A 21,904-nucleotide genomic window follows, 5' to 3' on the forward strand; every position below is an offset into this window, starting at 1 on the left:
GATAGCTCTGGAATAAGTGCCAGAGAGTGTCTGATGGCTGGGAAAGTGCCAAAAGGAATTATCACATCTTCACGCATTAGTTTCACATACGTTCGCTAAAGCTCATCCACAGTACACAGCAGTGTCCCAAGAGGAATTAGATGGATCTATGGTTCATGAATTTATGGTTGATAAAGGCAGTATGCAGGAATCACTTTGTTAACATCACTAATCCCAAAACTTTGAGTGTTGAGAAGGCAAATATGTTGCAAAAATGTGGCCAGGCTGAAACCACAGCTAAAGGCACACTACTGACCTATAGGAAAATTCTTGTATTTTTCTTATTCATGGATATTTCTCCCATTCTAAAGTGATCAAGGCATCTTAGCAGTAACTTTCCTATTGTACTGGCCACATTTCTAAGAAGTTATCGTATCCCTCATTCCAGACCTATATGTTGGAAGCAGGGGGGTGGGAACGAGATCTGAGTTCCTAGGTACATACTTTCTGTGCATATCTGTGCATTCTGAATTGCACTCTTCACTGTTTTGTATCCCACAGGAACTTCCACAGATGACTATAGGATCATCTCCATCTTCAGTAGGGCCGTGAGACTTTTTCCTATGCAAAAGATGTGAGAAGTCTGCTAATAACCAAGAGCAAAACAGAAGCAAAGCATTTTACTTTTTAAAGCTGACAATGTCATGAAACAAGGTATTTAGTAAGAAAACATTTAAGCCTTATAACACTGGCATTTGCTCTCCCTTGTTTATGTCATTACTCAGGCATAGGGTACTGTTACACCTTGATATGGAGCAGTTTCCCAAGCCATGTACCCTGCCAAATAGATCCAAAAATCTTTGGAACAGGATTAGCTCTATTGCTTTTGTGCCAGTCAAGCATCAAACCATGGTGTCAGTCTTGATTTACTGCTGCCTTTGGGCAAGAACAGGCCAGGATTGTCTGGCTGTTCCTTTAAGGGTGCTGAAAGTGTGCCAGCTGGAAATGCTTTCAAAGGAGGTGTCATCAGAACAAGTTGAAATACCAGAAGAACAGGAAAAGCACAAAAAATAAATACAGTCCAGTAGCTGCAATACAGAGAGGACAGCCAGAAGAGACTGGAGATACTAAAAGAGGACATTATCCATGGAAGCGGGAAAGGAGGAGCTCAAGCAGACAAGGTATGGTTACATACGAGCTTCGGAAATCCTGCAGCAACAGGGGAAAGACGGAGGAGAAAAGAGAGCAGTCCAGTGGGGAACTGGGGGCTAAGTGATGCTGTGTGGGAGAAGAGTGGGTGGCTCTGGCACTAAGTAAGAATTGATGGAGCATGCAGTGAAAACAAGAAAGAGATTTTTCCGCAGAGGGACACCAAGGCATCCCACCATCTCTCCAAAAGAGAAGAAAAACCTAGTTATAAAAGAAAAAAATTGATCCTAAGGGGTGAATGAATGGGAAAAATTTGGCTGCCTTCCACTTCAGCACTGAGGTACAGATTTCACTGTCAAACGTTTGTGGCTATAAGTGCAGAAAGTGACAACGATAGTGGTGGCCAGCAGAGCTGAGCTAAGGCTGTAGCAGGGCCCTTTGATACAGCAGTGCTGGGGTGCAAGGTGAGCACGCACCCCACTGCAGTTAGGTTGTTGCCTACCTCCTGGCTCCCTAAGGGCAGAGCAGGCTGCCCTTGCACACCCTCACCCCACTGCACCTCTTGGCTCCTCAGCTGCTCAAATCAGGTGGGAAACTTCTCATCTAAAATATCTGCTAGTCTAGCACAGGTGCCTCCACTAGTAAATCTCCAGAGAAGAGCTGCATGTCTAACCCCAAGTAGCACATGTGTTGGGAATGGAAGGATGAACTTACCAGGGCACACCTGAAGTTTTTTTGTACACAGTTTGAAACAGATTACTGCAGCTGATGGCACAGCCCTGCTACCAAGGGCCAGTGCCAGAGGCGCACCACCCAGTGCTCTCTGAGCCCTTGGGCATGTAGTAGCCTCCAGCCTCCCTATAAATCTGTCCATGTCCCACTTGCATCCCAAGACATGGGGTATTTTAAAAGGGTCCCTGAAACCTGCCACTTTCACTCCACAGAGCCTGCCCGCTGTAGAGCGAGCACAGCAAGACCCAAAAGAGACAGGAGCAGATGTAACCTGAGAATCTAATCTGGCAAGGGAAAAATGCAACCTGGTTAAATCATGGAGCTAATATGGACCTCTGATGGAGATTAAAGTGCTAGAGATGCCCTTCACCACCCTCTTCTTAGTGCCTGTCTCAGAGTCTTTCAGTAGCACATTAAGTGTTCATATGGCATTAGGGTGCTATAACGCATTAATGATTATCATGTGAAAGGATAGTGAGAGGATATTTTGGTGACTAAGCAAGAAGGATCCTAGGCAGGGCCAAAACTAGTCCTTGCCAACTCTCTATTTGCAGCAGAAGCTATTGCAACAACAGGGAATGAAGGAGGGGCAGAAATGCCTTTCCTTGAGTGCTCTGAATGTGTCCCAGCCACATTTTTCCTTTGCTGAGGTCATCTTGCCCTCTAGTGGTTCACGCTGCAGAGTTGACATACAGCTAAATTAATTTCTGCTGTAAATCCTGTAATGTCAGTAGTTTCAGAAGTTATAGCATAAAATGAAATAATTCAAGTTCCTTTTGATCCAAACCTTTTCTTTGTGTATCATTAGCAAAATGTGTTCATGGTATGAACTTCTAAAAGATGCAGAACACTTGCTACCTCATACTTTATATATCACACCCCAGGTAACTTTGCACCCTAACAAGAGGAGCTTCCACCCAACCAATCAGGAATGGTGCAGTCAACAGCTGCATGAACGTTTATTTTGGGGTAGATCTTAACTCATCTTTAAAAGAGTTGAGGAAAAACACTGCCCCCAAAAATACTATTTTAAAATTAGAACAATATTTTGCCTGAAAAGAGTTCCCAGGAAGTAGATAGACATCTGCAGAGCAACAGCAACACCAGCTGGCAACAGGAACAGTCCAGAGGGCTCCAGAAGATAAACCCTGCAAGTTTAGATTCCTGATATTGCCTACACCAACATGACTATGGAGTATAACCTACAGTTTCCTCTGCATTCCCCCCATCATATCCATTTTGATTTCTCTTGGGCTCTTTCCAGAAGAGTTGCACCAAGATTTAATTTATTCCATAAGTCCCAGCTAGAGAAAAGAGCCCAAGTATCTGCTTCATTTCATTTTAATGTGAACTATTACTTTTTGTAACCACAGATGTTTTTTATAGACTGAATATAGAAGGCATACATCCAAACTGGACTTCTGATGAATCTGCAGCAATAAATTCAGCTGAGGATCTGGCTTGATATCCTTTCTGTATCTATTAGTGACTCTCATTCACTAGGCTCTAGCTCTCCATGACAGAAAAGCCACACACATCTAGGAGGCCAAGGAGAAACACAGTGATTGTGAACTAGATGCTTGTTAATCAACATGGTGCTTGGGGGGCATCTCAGTGCTCAGCAATGTCCAGGAAAAAAAAAGCCTTCCTAGATGAAGGAAGGCTTCCCCAGTGGTTAGCTTGGTCAGTGCAGAATGAATGACGGTGTAATTTGTCTCCCATTCAAAGATCTTCCAAATCATTCTTTATAGCCTGTCTACACGGAGATAAACAGCAGATTATGTACAGAAAGCTTTTCACTTAAAGTGAAGAAAAATGCTTTCCAGTTGCCAACCTCTAAAGAACACTCCTTAACATTAGAAACCACAAAACAGAAGTTACCACAAAACAGAAGTTACAACTACAAAATATCTTTGTGCTTGCATGGGCAGTATCATCTTTCTAACAGAATTCCTCCCCAGCTTTGCTGCACGAATTATGGGCTGCTGGAAGCAAGAGGAAATTAACACTTGGACTTTCCCCACCCTGGTCCTCTGCCTCTATGGATTCTTCTACATGATGAAGCCATCAGAACCTTTTCTAACCCCTTATCTAACAGGACCAGATAAAAATCTGACAATAGATGAGGTATGGTTTTATTCTACTATTTTTTTTTTTTTTTTTTTTTACATGGAGCACCAAAAATCAAAAGTAAAATTTTAAACAAAGCCTTTAAAGAAAGACAAAGGTGAGAAAAAAAAGCAAAACTGTAACCAGCTTGGGAAGGTTACAATTTGCTCCGGGTGGCATAAGTAAAAGACTCAAAATATATAACAGGGTTTCTAAAATTTAAAATTCAGTAGCATGTTCAACACACTCATGGTGCTTCAGACCAGCATGGTTGTGTATATTATGAATTCTTCTTCCCTTCTGTAAAGCCATTTAAAATAAATGAGCTTATTTTCCCAAAGAGGAATTACACAGATTTCTTCTCTTGTAGGTTACCAACCAGATTTTCCCCGTTTGGACATACTCCTACCTCGCACTCCTGCTCCCAGTCTTCCTGATTACAGACTACGTGCGCTACAAGCCCGTCCTCCTCCTCCAGGGCATCAGCTACATCGTCACGTGGCTCTTGCTCCTCTTTGCTCACGGCGTGGTGGCCATGCAGGTGATGGAATTCTTCTACGGGATGGTGACAGCCACCGAGGTTGCCTATTACGCCTACATCTACAGCGTCGTCAGCGCCGATCGCTATCAGAGAGTGACGAGCTATTGCAGGAGTATCACCCTTGTTGCGGCCACAGTTGCTGCAGTGCTGGGACAGCTGCTGGTTTCCTTGGCAGACGTATCCTACTTTCATCTCAACGCCATTACCCTCGCTTCTGTGTCCCTGGCATTCCTGTGTTCCTTTCTCCTCCCAATGCCCCAAAAGAGCATGTTCTTCCATAAAAAAGGTGTCTCTGAAACCCTCCCACAACCACAAAAAGCTGTGGCTACACTCGGTTCCAACGGGCCATCGAGCTGCCAACAACAGGACAAGGACTGCGCAGCTGCTGACACGCGACCATCACCACAACAGCACGCTGAACAGCCCAAGCCCCAAAACCACATGCTCAGAGTACTGGTGCAGCTGAGCAGGGACTTGAGGGATTGCTACAGCTCTAGGAAGCTGCTTTACTGGTCCCTGTGGTGGGCTTTGGCTACAGCAGGCTTCAATCAGATTGTGAATTACATCCAAGTGCTGTGGGATTTCAGAGCCCCCTCTCACAGCTCTGCAGTGTACAACGGAGCTGTTGAAGCAATAGCAACTTTCCTGAGTAAGTTCATGTTTAAGCATCAGTCACAAAGGTAGCCTCCAAAGTTTTACTTTAGAACAGTTTTGCAGTTCCTTTCCATTGCAGATACTCCAAGGAAACAGTATATGTATTGTGCATTCGAGATCCAGTTCTTTGATGTACAAAAACAGTTCAAACATGAGCTATGCTATTTTTCTGTATGACTAGGGCACCAAACTTTATCCTGCCAGCATGCAGAAGCGTACACGTCACACAGACCTTCCATCCAGCTGCTTGATCCATTCGGAGGCACCCATGTTTCTTTTACAAGGTTTTGCATTTTTTATCTTGCCTCCCATCCCCCCAGCAAGCATCACAACAGTTCCCATAGCAATAGTATCAGCTTACAAAGATAAGTTTTTCCATAAATATTTTATACAAGAACTTAAACCTCTCATTAAGATATTTCTCTATTAAAATGCTCTTGCAGAGCAGGAAACAAAGAATTTCAGCAATTCCAAGATACAGGGATTTACAGGAAAAAATGCTTACTGAATTCGTGATGTTACTGAGGTTAACCATACTCTTTTGCAGTGGGAGCAGATGCCTGCTTCATATAAGCAAAGATATCCAAAGGCAAATTGAGTGTACCACCCTTACTTGGCAGTGGTTCCACACACTCACTGTGCTGCTGTGGAGGACTTGCAAAAGACATTGGGGCGTGATCCACCAGGGAAAATAAGTATGTCTATGTTGCATCTGGCCATTCAAGTTACCATTCCTGTCGATAAGGAGAAACAGATACTTTTAAGTATCTGTTAAAAGTTACTCTGGTCTGGAGGGAGACAGCTAATATAGACCAAGTGACTGATGGATTAGAAGGAACTCCTAAAGTGCCTATTCCATGATGAATTCCTCTTTCTCCTGGAATCACCTAGTTCTCAGTGTAGAGGTTTTCAAATTGTACAAGACACCTAAGATGGATACTCTGACCGCTTACTTTCAAAACAGATGTCTTTGTAGCAGACCCACCAAAAGAAAAAACACTGCTTATCCTTTCGTTTTCTTGAGTACATTCACTTGATACTTGACAGAAGTCATCCCTCCCCTCCTGCCTTTTTTTTTTTTTGGCAGCTTAGTCCCTTTACGAGCTGCACAGAGCTAATCCATTAACCTAAAAGGTAACTGGCTTACTATACAACCAAGCTAGTAAGCAACAAAAGCTGGAAGAATTTGGAAGAATTGTTCCTTTTGAGCTTGCTGGGTACTACACTGATAAACAATGAATCTTTTCACAAGACAGTTTATCCAAGAAGTGGAGTAAAATACTATGAAAAGAATTGCAGATAATTCATGCTGTTGTCTAAAAATGACCATCCATCTGCACAGTTTCTGAACTAGTCTGCTTCATTATTCAGCGTTGCCTTTTGGTATGTGAGGGTGGCACTTGGTGATGCAGGCTATAGAACACATGCAACATTTACTTTTTTTCCTCCCTCTCTAGGCTCGGTAACATCTTTCATGGTGGCATATGTGAAAGTGAACTGGGACCTTTTTGGAGAACTGGCATTAGGGATCTTCTCCACAATAGACGCTGGTTCCCTCTTCCTCATGCACTTTACTACCAACATCTGGTCATGTTATGCTGGCTACCTCATTTTCAAGGCAAGCTATATGCTTCTTATAACAATAGCAACGTAAGTATAAACCCTTACAGTGCTACCATTATGTGCGTAATATTAACCCTACTTTAAGCATACTTAGGGCATTCCTCTTTTTACTCAAGAGATAGCAGATCTAACACTAGACATAACTGTTTAGGTAAAGATGAGGACACTTAAATGCCCACTTACGTTGTTTTCATCCTTCTAAACAGCCATAAGTTATCAGAAGAACACTGAACAATTGCCTATGCAGAAGCTAAACGTATAAAGTATCCTTACTATTACAGGCAATGTTAATAGAAAAACATTTAAGCTACTTTCCTCTTGCACAAGCACTAGCATAGGAGATGTGGGGACAACACAACCATCTTTAAAAAGCAGATCAAGAACCATCTTTTAATATCTCCTTATATCTCGACCACCTTGTTGATAGCTTGCAAAATATGAGCTATGTGAAAGCAGGAAAAGATTTGCCACGAGCATTCCCCAGCACAACTTTATACATATATCTTTAATGACATTATGGTGTAAACAAAATATAATAGCATAGCACATTTAAATGAAAATGACCCTCTTACGAGATCAAGCTATTTTGTTGTCAGATATAGAAAAAATATAAACACATTTTCCCACTTATTGTATTGATCAGAATGCTTTCAGACTAGCTCAAAATTTTACTATACTATTTCATTAACAAAAATATCAGATGCATTTGTGTCAAAAACAAGATAACTTAAAATCAGATAATTAAAAAACTCAGATAATTTAAAAACTGCTATAACTGCAGTGCATGACAAGATGATACCCATCTTGAACGAAGTCAGTTGAATCCCCTGTTTATATTTTGGTGGATTTTCAGTGCATTATAGTGGATAACACCTGAACTACTTCAATATATTCAATAGAAAAAGAATAAAAGCTTGCACAAATGAGCCCTGCTGAAAGTCAGCGCAAAGCATACTGAAGGAAGAGCAGATAGATTTGTTCAAATAGAAACTTGGGAGGTAAATATCGCTAAGATAGATGTTCCAATTATTGTCAAAAATGATATTGCAAGGAAAAAAAATCTGTGCGCTCTTGACAAGAATAAACTGCATTCTACCTCCACTAAGCCACAGAGCAAAAAGTGATTCACTTCATAAAAATTTTGATTATAGAATCATAGAATATCCCGAGTTGGAAGGGACCCATAAGGATCATCAGGTCCAATTCCTGGGATTAGAACATACCCATGGTGACCACTTAAGTCCAACCTCCCAGCCAGGGCAGATCTGCCGATGCCAGATCAGGTCATGGTTTTGTCCATCCAAGCCTTCAAAGCCTCCAGCCATGGAAACTTTACAACCTGTCTGGGAAACCTAACCTAGTGCTTTATTTCCCTATGAGGTATTCCCTCCCCCCCACCCCCCTTATATCCAACTTCAACTCTTCAAGACAGTTATGGCACTGCTAAGAGTTGGACACAAGACCACCAAATGAAGCAATGTTTGAGCACTCAGAAAAAGCCCTATTGATATTGCTAAGCTTTCTGAGGCCCAAGAGGGGAACCACAGGCCATCTGCCTGAGGCTGGCACAGCCTGAAGGTAGAAGAGAAGATCCGATCTTCTGATCACATGATGTGGTTTCAAAAAGCAACACAGACAAGTACAAAGTCATTGAAATGCACTCCAATAGTCAGGACACTGCTGGGAGCAATCAAACAGATGAAGCACCATTTAGCCCACCCTTGGGGTATCACCTCTATGATGCATTTCTCTATCAACCGCATGGAGAGTAATAGCTTTCCACCCAGTGTGAAGTACCTGACAGCCAGTCTCACCTTAGGTTCCAGATCGCCATAAATCTGAGCATGGAGCGCTACGCTTTGATGTTTGGATTGAACAACTTCATCGCACTGCTGATTCAGACAATCCTTACAATAGTCGTAGTGGATTCAAAAGGCCTGGGACTGGACATAGTGACTCAGGTATGTACTGTTAATTTGCTTCCATTTCACTGATTAGCTGATTCATTTTCAAAAGTTTACCAAGAAAAATCACTTCTAATTGCAGCCCAGGAGCAAATCTGGTCTGTATCTCAAGGTGAGTAATAAAATCTTTCTGCCCATGGTTTGGTCATATAATGTAGCGTGGGATATCCTATCTCACATCAGTGCCAATAGCTTCAGTCAAGGCAATTCCACTCATGTTGAAGTCAACTGAAATTTACTGACTTCTGCAATTTCTCAGACAGTGTCTGAGAAGTTGGGACAGCTTCCTACTCCCATGGACATGAAGAAAACTAAAGCTATCCAGATATTCTGCATGGAGACAGCAAAAGATATTTTGAAAGATTAAACATTAAATCTTTAAGAACATGTACAGACATCATAAATAGGCTTGCCACTGTTGTCGGAAAGACTGATATGAATTCATGTCGTATTTACTGAAGCCAGTTTGGTAACACCAGTGAAATGTGCAAGTAAGAGCAAAAAAAAAGGACTCACTCACTCTTCGCTTGCATTATTCATGACTATGTGAGTAATGGGCATGCTGGTAGTGAAGCTACTTCTACATTTTGCAATAGAAAAAAAAATCCTGTTCCCATCCCTTCCCCCTCTGATGGTTATTAGGAAGCACAAGGAGTAGAAACATGGCAGTTCTTCATACCTCAAAGACCTGCTGTTTGCTGGAAAAGAGGAGATTTTGCTTAAGCACAAAGCAAGAACTTGAGCAGAGAAATTGTGCCAAGACATAAGTAAACAAAACAGTGTCTGTCTCCAGGAGAAACAGTGTTTCCCTACCCTGTGTTTTTCATTATTTTTTTGTTTCCTTTTTCTCTCACCTCATCTCCAGTTTTTAATTTATGGGAGCTACTTTGCAGTCATAGCTGGGATTTTCTTGATCAGAAGCATTTGCATGCTTCTCTCAAGCAAATGCAGAAGGAAAATAGCAAGATCATGGAAAGAGCCTCTGAACCTTGCTGAACATGAACCAAAAGAGCAGACTGTGACTGGCTATACGACCCGGCTGTAGGAGTCAAGCAAAGGCTCACGTGGCCTGGCCCTCATGGGAGAAGAGCTCCTAGTGCAGCATACAGGGAACAGCAATGCAAGAGGAACATACAACACAACCCTGAAAAGCTATGCTGAATCATTACAGCACTTCCTTACAACATATGCCAGCTAAGAAAGATCATCAGAACGGCACCAAGCCAAGAATAAATGATAAGTTGCTTTAGATTCTTGTTTATTTGCCTTTAAACAGCTTAACAGCAATACTTTATAATCAAAAAAGCACAGCAACCACCTTGGCATCCCACTGTGCACAACAAAGATTCAAGTTCATTGCCTTGCTTGGTCTGGCTCTTGCAACCAGTATCGCTAAGCTGCTTCCACGCACACTTGCTCATACATGCGGGCCAAGGGGCTACTGCCCGCTTTGTGCAAACCTTGCTCTGAACAGAGGAAGAAGGTATTGCATTTGCATCGTGATATTCCTTCCTGCCTAAATACAGGTGATTCGGAGGTTGAAAGCCCACCTCAGAAGCACACCTTTTGCACACAACAGCACAAAGGCAGGGCTTGCACAACCTGTCTGAGAAGAAGGTTCATTCAACCACTGCTAGGCCACAGTTGTTGTTTGGCCCATGTTTGAAAACTGCAACCTAAACACTGCACTGAACCCATAGCAATCTCAGCTCAGAAGGGTAAACATTTCAGAGTCAAAACAAAAATGAACCTTCCCCACTTGTTTCTTTGTGCTTCCAGTAAAATTAATATTTTAAGACTGAATGTCTTCCTGTTTCAACAGGAAGAAAAAAATACAAAAAGAGGTTGAGTAGTACAGACTAAGTCCAGAAAAAGTATGTTGTTGAGGAATTTGACTGACTCTGCATAGGAATCCAGATTAACAGGAAGGTTTAAAACTGAAATGAGAAAAAAAAACAACTAGTACCATGCAATTTTGCTCACCAGATGAGGAGGTTCACTGATCTTGGCCAAGGATTTGTCAGGGTCAGCATCTCAGAATTTATCAAGAGACTTTAAGTCCTACAACTAATTTAGTTTAGCATAAAGGACAGTCAGTCCAGGAAGACAAAAGAGATAAGTGAGCTTGCATAGTGAATGCTTAGTTTAATATAAAAATATACCCATATGTTAAAGTTATTTCTGTACTGCAGCTTGCTTCAAGCTTGCAATACCTACATCTCACTAATAAAAATAGAAAATACTTTGCATTTGCAGAATAAATATGTTTCCTGTGGAGAAAAGTTATCATCTGTACAAACATTTGTGCTTTTCATGCATTTGTCATGTACTGGAACTAGGCAAACTATCTAGAGGCAAGATTAAGCAGGAGAGAAGTAATTTGCTTTAGGTCACAAGAATCAGTAGGACTTGCCCAAATGAACCCAGCTCGTTTTCTAGTCATTTTATTTAGTATTGTGCACTGCGTGGACATCCTCAGTTGTAAATTGTCTTTAAGCAGAACAGTTTAACCAATGCAGATGCAAAAGCAGGAGATGTACTTAGCTTCCACTAAGCACTATCTTTTATTACCACAGAACTACCTACATAATATTCCTGCCTGTGGGACATAAGTCCAATAGAGCATGGACTACTTAGTATTACCTCATGAATAGAAAACCTCTTTCCTCTTTTAAGGCTTTTACTTACAAATACAGATGCAAGTTCTGGACTGGCAGCTAACTAGAATTTGTGCTTAAATGAAAAAAACTTAGTATTTAAAACTGATAGAAAAAAACAGTAAAAGTTCTGAACTGGTCAAATCTTACTGTCTTCTCTGTATTGCCTCTGAAGAGCAAAAGAACCAAGCAGACAATATATTCAGTTTTCAGCTATAGAGAACACTGTCTTCAGAAAAGTCTTTAACCATACATATGATTTATATTTGGATACCTGTTCTCTCTCTACAAAAAATTGTGGGGTTGGGAGTTTGGAGGAGCATTTGGGAGGGGAGGAGGGATAGGGAAGCTCTGAGGAGTGTCAGGAAGGACATGACACAATGAAATTACAAACAACAGCAAAAGAAAGGTAAAGCCTCATGTTACCTTGGGTTTTCAGCTGCAAATCAACGTTAACCCAGCAATCAGATTTCATCCAAAATAGTGATATGCACATCCACCTGTGCATTCACATACAATGCACACACTTTGGAAAGGCCATAGTTTGGGCCCAGCAGGCTATTTGATCTGCAAAAGGAAACTGAACAAATCCACCTCCTCTTGCATGCAGTTGTGTTTAGTATTAAGAGCTCATCTTTCCTCCCAGGGTGACCAAAATTCCACTTAACTACAAAAACCTGAAGCAGAACACATTGCTCCCCATAGCTACAGCCCCATCTCAGTGCATCACTAACTGCCTTTGAAACACTAGTGGTTTTGGAGACACGTCTTCACCATGATACAATCCAGCAAGCTGGTAAGGCCAGTTTTAGCCATGCCAGCAAGAAAACTGCATCTTTCTATTCAAAGCCACTGGGTACCAACCAAGCACTGTGTGGGTTACCAGGTGAATGCCAGTCAGCCACCTTGCAGTAGGCCGTTGACTCACGCAGCAGCATCGTCTCCGTATTTTCATTTCTCAAAAGCCATTTGTAAAGAGCGAGCATGAAACATGGAGACAGAACATGCCTCGCTTCCCTGAACACTTCTAGCACTACAGGCTAGAAGCAGAGTGAGAGGTTTCCATAACTGTAAAACAAAACCTCACAAAACTCCGAATAGCATGTGGGGCCACTCATGCCAGGGCCACAGGGTTGGCTCCCAGGGTCAATACCCATCCCACAGATCACCTGTGGACTTCAGGGTCAGCTCCCTCTTCTGATGAGCCATGGGAGAAGTAGGAAGCCCAGTCCAAAAATGGCTGAATGAAAGCAAAGCTGCAGAAAGCCTCAGAAGTAGTTGTGTTTTGTGTTTTTTTTTTTTTTTAGAAACTTTGTCTTTTTTTTTTTTTAAACTTTTTGTCATTATGAAAAGTGACAGACTAATCCTCTGATGTAATTTCTGGCCAATAAACATTAGGAAGTTTTCTGTGTCCTACCTCCCCACACACCCACACTGAGGACAGTCAGAAAACTGAGCCCAGAGATCTCGGTGCTATGCCCAGGAAACACCTGTGTCAGCCTAAGCTTTAAAACATGTGCTATTATATTCTTATCCACAAACTGAAGGATACACCTTTAAGAGGTACTCATTAACATAAAAAGGTAATCAAGTAATTGCTTTCTTGCCACGTCATTTATAATTAATCATTATTAAGAACTGTGAGTCTTAATCCTTTATCTTAAAGTTAGAACCACTTGCTGACAAAACCTATAAAGTAGAAGGCTTCCCCTGCACTCTTTATGAGGAAGTTCTGCAAGCAAGAAGAGTTGAGATGAATTATTATTTATTTCTGTTAACATTTTATCAAGTTCATTTCCTAAGAGTTTTTACTAATAAGACACAAGTTTCTTACTACCTCAAATCCTGAAGGGTGGCTATTGACATCTCTTCTACAGTACAGGAACCTATCCTAGGAGGAAACTGCACATGAATCCACGGAAGACAGACCACAACCCCAGTTTTGACAGGTAAGTTATGACCCTAGAGGTTATTCGGAAGAGTGCAAGCTACTCACTCAGCCCATTTGGAAGGGATGTAAGATTTATGCTGATGTCATTGATTAGGCTGAGTTTTAGTATATTTTTATTTGTAAATGATAACATATCAAGAATTCAAATACAAATTTAAGGAGTTAAGGATAACACAGGCTACTTTTGTACAAATCATTTTATCTAAGTACAATGATTTACACAAGGAAGATGATAATCAGAGGCGGTCATTTAAAATCAAGTTTTGATGTTAGGGTTGGTTTTTGTAACCTTCCTCTAAGGTCACAGCAATGTTGCCTTAACATCCTATTATGGTACTTAGTGTTAAGCAAGTAAAATAAGCTTAAAAGACAAGTTTCTTTATTTTTGCAGCCAACTACAAAGAGGAAAAGTCTTTTTTTTTCCTTTTAATCACCACTTTTAAAAGTGAAGCCAGAAGCCCTCTTTAAGTCTGAGGAGGTAGATTCAAGAGGCTGAGAGTTACTACGTCTATGTACTCACTCAGACAACTAGAGAGTAAGAAAGATGAGTGTTAAAGTATTTTGAAGAAGCCAAGCTCACAAAGGGTTGCAAGCTTGCTGGGGGTTTTTACTGTCTGCAAAAAGTCTTGCACTTCTGTTGTTCCACTTGGCTCTCAGACAGGAAATCATTAGAAAAATGCCTCCCTGAGCATTCTGAGAATGAGCTCTAATCTGACAGTTTGCCCTCTCATCTATTCAGAAATGAGACTGTAATGGATCTTTATTCTTCCACTACATCTACTTAATTTTAAGTGAGTCAGTAAGAACAACCTTTGACAGACAAGACAGAGATCAGAGTTTGCCACCAATGCCCTTTGATCCAAGTTGTTCATTTACAGGCTGTCTGTGATTAGTAGCAAGCGTGGTGAAAGAAGCATTAGCTGAAGTAGCGTTGGTTAAAAAGTAAACTTACAAATGAGTTTTCAGCAACTGTGAACAGTACCTTTTTAAATTTCTGGTGCACTACGTTTCTACATAGACCATGGATTGCTGGAAAGGAGCCATAGGCAGCAACTGGATTTATCCCACAGTCATCATTTGTGCGAATGGATTTTTTTCCACAATGAGGCCTTCAGAATCTTTTCTCACTCCTTACTTAAGTGGACCAGACAAAAATCTAACAATTGAACAGGTAAGCAACTGTTCTCTTAAGTAATAATTAGAACACTTAAAGCAGTAAGCCTCACAGTAATAACTGAATGGGAGAAAAAGTATTCAGTAAGATAGGTATATTTTATTGAGATACCCTTATTTAAGATTGTCCTGGAAAAGAATAAGGATTCTCCTCTTTTGCAGGTTTAAGTTCTGAAGTCCCCACATTCCTGGGCTTTGAAACCATTTTGGTTGTTGTTTAAGAAATTGATACTTTCAGCAAGATCAGGTCAGACAGTTTCTTCCCCCCAAGAAAAAAAAAAAGGAGCAACAAAGAGATTTATTGATACTTATTGGGGAATTATACTAACAACGAAAATGAAACAGTGATCAGACATTAGACAACCAAGCAGACTTCCACTGATGACCTATTAGATTATTACCTACATTACTAAGCTGTTCTGTGCATCCATTAGTCTAGTCTGTGCAAGTCAGATTCACATAAGTTGTTTTTTAATTTTTAATTATTTTTTAAAAAGCATGTACTGTGATTGTCTGTGTTCTGCTCCTCTGCTCAGCACTGGCTGGTTCAGGTGCACGCTTCATAATAAAAGAGGACATGAATCAAAAGAGAATCATGAATCTAGTGGCATAATTAGACAACACAAGCTAGGTACACCCACATCACCACTAGCGTGAACAATCATTCCTGATTTGCACTAGTAAAAGCTGAGGCAGAATCTGCCAGCTTAGTAGCATGAACCCCATTTTTACTCTGAAAAAGGTGTTTTGCTTTGTTTGGTTTTTTTTTTTTTTTGAAAATCAGAAATGAAAACTTTCTTACATGAAGCATATAAATAACATGATGAGATGCCTTAATTCTCATTTCAGCATCAACCAGCTCAAAAATAAGGACAGTACAGATACTGACTCTCAGCTGAACTCTCCAGTCATGAGCTAATTCCCCAAGTTTTAGTCACTTAATTTAAAATGCAGATAACCAAAGGAACCCCCAGAAAGATGCAGTGATCCTGCTGCTCACCAATCATACTGGTTCAGAAAACAATAAACAGCTATTATTGTTCTCTCAGCATTTGAAACAATTCTATTCAAGTCTAACTCTCAAGCTGAGAACAAGCAATCATGACCTAATAGCCAAGCAGGTCCAGCATTTACTAGGTAAGACCTCCCCAAAACAGACATCTTACAGTCAGAGTTCAGTTGGTGACGTGTATCCAGAAGAAACACATACTCCTGCTGCAGCTGTAGCCAAAGCTACCTGGGCAAACACTGAGCTTTAGTGTAGAGTAGTAAACAGAACCTGCCAGCTTGGATGGAGATCAGTTTTAGAAAAATACAGGTGTTAGAACAAGTCCAGAGGAGGGCCACAATGATCAAGGGGCTGGAGCACCTCTGCTATGGTGACAGGCTGAGGGAGTTGGGATTGTTCAGCCTGGAGAAGAGAAGGCTCTGAGGAGACCTTACAGTGGCCTGCCAGTGCTTAAAGGGGGCTCCAGAAGAGCTGGGGAGGGACTCTGTCAGGGAGTGCAGTGATACAACAAGGGGGAAGGGCTTTAAACTAAAAGAGGGTAGGTTTAGATTAGATACAAGGAGAAATTTGTTTCTATGGAGGTGGTGAGGCCCTGGCTCAGAGAAGCTGTGGATGCCACATCCCTGCAAGTGCTCAGGGCCAGGCTGGATGGGGCTTTAAGCAACTGGGGGTGGGGTAGGGTTTTGGAATTAGATCATCTTTAAGGTCCCTTCCAACCCAAACTATTCTGATTCGAGGGAAAACGAATAATATATTTCTGGAGCATCTATGCAATTGAAGGCCAACAGAAAGTTATTCAAATACTGTTTCATCAAGAACTTACTTTTCACACAATATTTAAAGATAATGTGTGAAGACAACATAGTAATAACTATATATTAAGTTCAACTCCAGTTCCCCCCCCCATAAAGAGCACCTTTTTTTTCTAATCAAGCAAAGAGGAGAGGTAATCAGCAGTATTCAGTGACTCATATGGAAGGTGAAACTAAACAGACATTAATTTTCAGTTACCACAGGGAATAGTATTTGATGCAAGATAATGCTTGTGTCAGAGCAAAGTCAATTTCCTTCTAGATTACCAACCAGATTTTCCCTGTTTGGACATACTCCTACCTCGCACTCCTGCTCCCAGTCTTCCTGATTACAGACTACGTGCGCTACAAGCCCGTCCTCCTCCTCCAGGGCATCAGCTACATCGTCACGTGGCTCTTGCTCCTCTTTGCTCACGGCGTGGTGGCCATGCAGGTGATGGAATTCTTCTACGGGATGGTGACAGCCACCGAGGTTGCCTATTACGCCTACATCTACAGCGTCGTCAGCGCCGATCGCTATCAGAGAGTGACGAGCTATTGCAGGAGTATCACCCTTGTTGCGGCCACAGTTGCTGCAGTGCTGGGACAGCTGCTGGTTTCCTTGGCAGACGTATCCTACTTTCATCTCAACGCCATTACCCTCGCTTCTGTGTCCCTGGCATTCCTGTGTTCCTTTCTCCTCCCAATGCCCCAAAAGAGCATGTTCTTCCATAAAAAAGGTGTCTCTGAAACCCTCCCACAACCACAAAAAGCTGTGGCTACACTCGGTTCCAACGGGCCATCGAGCTGCCAACAACAGGACAAGGACTGCGCAGCTGCTGACACGCGACCAGCACCACAACAGCACGCTGAACAGCCCAAGCCCCAAAACCACATGCTCAGAGTACTGGTGCAGCTGAGCAGGGACTTGAGGGATTGCTACAGCTCTAGGAAGCTGCTTTACTGGTCCCTGTGGTGGGCTTTGGCTACAGCAGGCTTCAATCAGATTGTGAATTACATCCAAGTGCTGTGGGATTTCAGAGCCCCCTCTCACAGCTCTGCAGTGTACAACGGAGCTGTTGAAGCAATAGCAACTTTTTTAGGTAAGTAAAAAAACCACTAGCAGCTACTTCTAATCTGTCTTGGCTGGTGACATCCTTTCACGATGTCTTCAGCAACTATTTCCTATGAGGATTAAGGTCAATAGTAACAGCTTCCAACACATAACCCCCATATAAACAGTGTGCAAAGCATCTCTTTACTATACAGCTTTTTATCCCTGGGGTCCTTAAAATAGTCATATATACATGCACACACAAAATATATAATCTTTTCCTTCTTGGGGCACCTTGTTCCACCAAGAAGTTTTAAGAGTTTTCATTCACAGCTCTGTTTAGTTCATAAATTCAATGCAAAGCACGCAGTTCAAAAACCTTGTGCAATGCCACCTTGCCTAGTCCTCTCCCAAATACATATAAATGAGTTGATACAAAAAGTAAAAAAAAAAAAAAAAAATAAAAGATATCTGCTCTAGACAGTCTGTTCTGACAGTGGATGAGCAGCCATTTCAGGATAAGTGATCCTGGATAAGCATGTTGTGACCCAACAACATAATGATCCATTGACCCAATGATATTCCTCTTTACCTGTGTGCCACAAAACAGAAGGCACACTTCAAAGTGCAACTTCATTGAAATAGCTGTGCAGTACCAATGGAGCCTCATTTCCAAGCTTCCACACATCTCCTTCATACCAGCAGTCTTATAAGTAATACAGGGAACTGTCCGTCTACTCTCCTTCCCTGCAAGCAGCATGAAGTGCATTTTACTAACATTACCCCAAAGCTTCAAGACTACTGGTTTGAGCAGCATTCCCAAGAGCTTTCATGCTTTTGCACTGTCTGGAACTTGATACTATTCTGGAGTACAGAAAGCACTCACATTACCAGGAACCTCTGGCTATTGTAGTTACTGACCGAAGGAGGTGGCCTACTATGACTTTTGAATTCTGATGAGGAACACATTCAGCCAGCAAGTCAAGACCACTAGTGTACTATCCTGCCAAAAAGCCCATGGGTAGCCAGTACTCACTGCTGTATAACCTGCCTGGACCAGACTTCTTTTGCATTTGAGCTACTAACCTCAGCATAACATTTCAAAAAGCTTTCATAAACACACAGGAGGCCTCAGTGCTGGAGGAGCACAAAAATTAACCATAGCTGGATAGCATTCTTACAAGTAGTAGAAGGCATTCTTGCTATATGTCATTATCAATAAGGAGTATGACATTTTTCACCAGAAAAACCTTCACTGAAGCTATACTGTCATTAGGTAAAAAAAAAAAGTATGAAGGAGTGCAACAGACTGTCATTTCATGAAGAGCTTTACATGAAAGAATTAAACTCCCCCAGGCATATTTTAACAGAAAGTGCTTGGTGGGGTTGTTCTCTTAATCATGGTTGTCAAAAATGGCACAACAACAATATGCCAGGCACTGCTGCCTCCAACCGTAGGCATTAGGCACTTTCTCAGAGTGCTTCATCCTGAGAAAGCTCTGTAAGCAAGAAAAAAGCAAAACCGGAAGACTCCCACAGCACTAACAGAAAATAGAAGCCACACCAATATCAAAGTCTACTGTGGTCTTAAAAAGTATCAAGAGCTCCTGTAATGATCCATTTACAGAGTAATGCCATGACTCTAGAAGGACAGTAATGTTTGAGTTTTCATTATTTTTCATTTTTAGGTTCAGCAACATCCATGGCAGTTGGATATGTCAAAGTAGACTGGGATCTTTCTGGAGAACTGGCTTTGGGAATGTTCTCTGCAATGGATGCTGGTTCTCTGTTTCTCATGTACTTTACAGACAACATCTGGGCATGTTACGCTGGTTACCTTGTATTTAAGGCATGCTACATGTTCCTTATAACAATAGCAACGTAAGTATAATGCACAACTGTTCCAATTAAATTGATTTGAATCAGCAGAAGTATCACTTTCACACATGAATTTTTACTGGAAGTTTCCACAGAAATAAGATTTTTGAATAGGTCACTACAGCAAAATATTATTTCTAGCCTATATAAGACTATACTTAAATGTATGACCTAACCATAAGAATAGCTTATTCCAAGTCAGTAATTACCTTATTCTACATTTAGCTGTCCAATGATTTATGTATGAGACTTCTCTAAATAATCAAATGAACATACACAGGTCATTTAGCAAAATTATCCGAAGTAAGAGAAGATGCACAATAATGTGGCAAAAGTGAAATAACAAAAAATAGATCTCTATCAAAATGAAGATATTAAAAATGTAATGATCAAAAGTAAAGAAGCTTTATCCTATGAAGACTCCACTGTGAGCATGAAATCATTCCCAAACTTCCTCCCTGAAGTTGCAAGCACTCAAGCTCTCCAGAGCTCAGTTAACCTGGCTGTATATTCATTTTCAGGTTCCAGATTGCTGTCAACCTAAGTATGGAGCGTTATGCTTTGATGTTTGGCTTCAACAACTTTGTTGCACTGGTGATCCAGACAATTTTGACTGTTATTGTAGTAGATTCAAGAGGTCTAGGACTGGATATCAGCACCCAGGTAAGTTACATTACTCATACTACTCTCACGTTCCCTGCTCTCCTCTGGAAGAGGGTTCTATTCAAAGTTTAGCCTCTGGGGAGATATTAGGGGATGGGTTAGCTTAGGACACTTACTTGAACACAGGTTCATTTGAAGTGAACTGGCAGTAGCTACTAGAGCCCACTTGTCCTCTAATCTTTTGTCAATGTTGCATTTCTGTAGTAATCTTAAGAACATACTTCATAGAGCAGAAGGGAGAACCATCACCTGTTACTCAATTTCTTCTTATTTAAAGGCTTACTATTGACAAGTTTATTGTAAAAATACACTAAACAGAAGCAAGCTGAAAGGTAATCTATGGGTCTTTATTACTACAGAAATTCAAATTTATGTAGTTTCATTGGATGCACTTTGAAGTTACTTTAATTCTGAAAATTAACTCATGTCCCCGGACAGCTTTAGAGTTTAAGCACACATACTGAATACCATCCAAGTCTTGAGCTGTCATCTTTCCAGATAAGAGCCAGAAAGTGCTAGCCAGCTGTCCTCCTTCCTTACTGAGGTAGGGAGGGCAAGCAAGTAATAGGATATTCTCTCCACCCCCCTTTTATGATTACAGTCTTTCTACTGGATGAAGTCAAGCAGCCAGACTTCGAGCCATTTCAAGAGGGGCTTGTTCTGGGAACATGGGTGGCAGGGAAGTGAAGAAGTCAGTGTAGGGACACCCTTTATGTTATTTAACAGCAAATACAGTTCTTGATTCTTCCTCCCCTCTTCTCTCCACCCCCATCTCCCAGTTTCTCGTTTATGGCAGCTACTTTGCATTCATAGCTGGAATTTTCCTGACCAGAAGCATATACATCATTATCTCCATCAAATGCAGAAATGCCAGTGTGGCTGGTGAACCTATTGATCATTAAGGGGAAAGAGATGAAAAGAATGGTTGCAAGCAACAATGCAGAAGGCTGCATCATCTGAACAACTAATTAGCGGAAACAATGCTCAATCAAACAAGACTGGTCAATGATGGAAAAGGCTGTTTATGAGCCTTCAGCACAAAGGGCTTTGTAAACAGCATGATGCATTTTTTCCCAGTTCTCTTCACCAACAGTTCTAATCCCAGACAATCCTCAAACAATTTTCTATTTCAACTCAAATTTAGTTATGCAGTCCTGACACCAAAACTTGTATTAATGCTCAACGAGCACAACAGGAGGCAATTTCATACAGATGCCTGAACCTCACAACAGAAGAGCTTACAGAATACAACCTTTGAACTTTCACTTCTACTGAGTATTTTAATTAAAGGCAATTTACCATTAAATAAAAGACTTTCAAACATGCCTGTAGAACCTAAAGAAGTAATTGCCCCATAGCAGCAGGATGATCTGTAGGAAAGTTTACCACCAAAACTTTTTGGTGACTTGCACTTTTTCAACTGGAAGTTGACATGCATTTTTAAAGTAAGTTAATGCAAGTAGCATCTAACCACCCCCACCCTCCCCAAAATGCTACCTCAGTAGGTTCAGAGGGATTACTACATTCTCACAAATGACCAAATGCAGTAACTTATCTGTGGAGGCAAATTTTTTTTAAGCCAGCCGCAGGGAGAATTCAATTTCTATACAAGGCAGTCATACTTAAATAAGAATGCTTAAAATTCTAGATATAACTAAAGCTAATCAGACTTTCAACTGTGTTCAATAATGGCCACTTTGGAGTCATTTATATCAGCAGCAATTTTCATTATGTTCCTCTACCACAAGGTACAGGTTAGTCAAGAGAGAATTGAGAATTGCTATTTTCCGCTTTTCAGTTCACAAGAAAATAAAAATTATGAATTCCTTTGAAAACATACTTTTTTTCTGAGCTTACCTTTACGCCCCAGTAATTTCTCCCTCCAACAGAGAAGAACATTTGCATCATATTTATGGCTCTCTTTCAGGATTCTAACCAAATTTGGTCCTTTTCAAACTAACCTGTTTCAATATTTGT

The 21,904-nt window shown here is 41.1% G+C and overlaps 2 protein-coding genes across 4 annotated transcripts; both read left to right on the forward strand.

The window, feature by feature from the left end:
• Positions 1 to 317: 317 nt before the first annotated feature.
• Positions 318 to 10,000, forward strand: LOC106036179 (thiamine transporter 2). Of its 2 annotated transcripts, XM_067002223.1 has the most exons (6): positions 318 to 1,160; positions 3,822 to 3,987; positions 4,340 to 5,159; positions 6,622 to 6,814; positions 8,607 to 8,748; positions 9,617 to 10,000. In XM_067002223.1, the coding sequence occupies exons 1-6, from the start codon at positions 1,126 to 1,128 to the stop codon at positions 9,794 to 9,796; spliced, it is 1,536 nt and encodes a 511-aa protein (XP_066858324.1). In that variant the 5' UTR covers positions 318 to 1,125; the 3' UTR covers positions 9,797 to 10,000. The 2 variants fall into 2 exon arrangements, with proteins under 2 accessions (XP_066858324.1, XP_047919153.2); XM_048063196.2 differs by lacking the exon at positions 318 to 1,160 and having other exon boundaries at positions 3,778 to 3,987.
• On the forward strand, positions 8,693 to 21,294 carry LOC106036180 (thiamine transporter 2-like). 2 transcript variants are annotated; one of them, XM_048063190.2, is made up of 7 exons: positions 8,693 to 8,748; positions 13,286 to 13,357; positions 14,378 to 14,530; positions 16,616 to 17,435; positions 19,075 to 19,267; positions 19,786 to 19,927; positions 20,707 to 21,294. In XM_048063190.2, exons 3-7 carry the CDS (start codon positions 14,381 to 14,383, stop codon positions 20,827 to 20,829), a joined length of 1,428 nt encoding a protein of 475 aa, XP_047919147.2. In that variant the 5' UTR covers positions 8,693 to 8,748; positions 13,286 to 13,357; positions 14,378 to 14,380; the 3' UTR covers positions 20,830 to 21,294. The 2 variants fall into 2 exon arrangements, with proteins under 2 accessions (XP_047919147.2, XP_047919146.2); XM_048063189.2 differs by lacking the exons at positions 8,693 to 8,748; positions 13,286 to 13,357 and having other exon boundaries at positions 14,183 to 14,530.
• The last annotated feature ends 610 nt before the right edge of the window (positions 21,295 to 21,904 follow it).

Source organism: Anser cygnoides, chromosome 9 (assembly GCF_040182565.1).
Source record: "Anser cygnoides isolate HZ-2024a breed goose chromosome 9, Taihu_goose_T2T_genome, whole genome shotgun sequence".
NCBI classification, from domain to species: domain Eukaryota; kingdom Metazoa; phylum Chordata; class Aves; order Anseriformes; family Anatidae; genus Anser; species Anser cygnoides.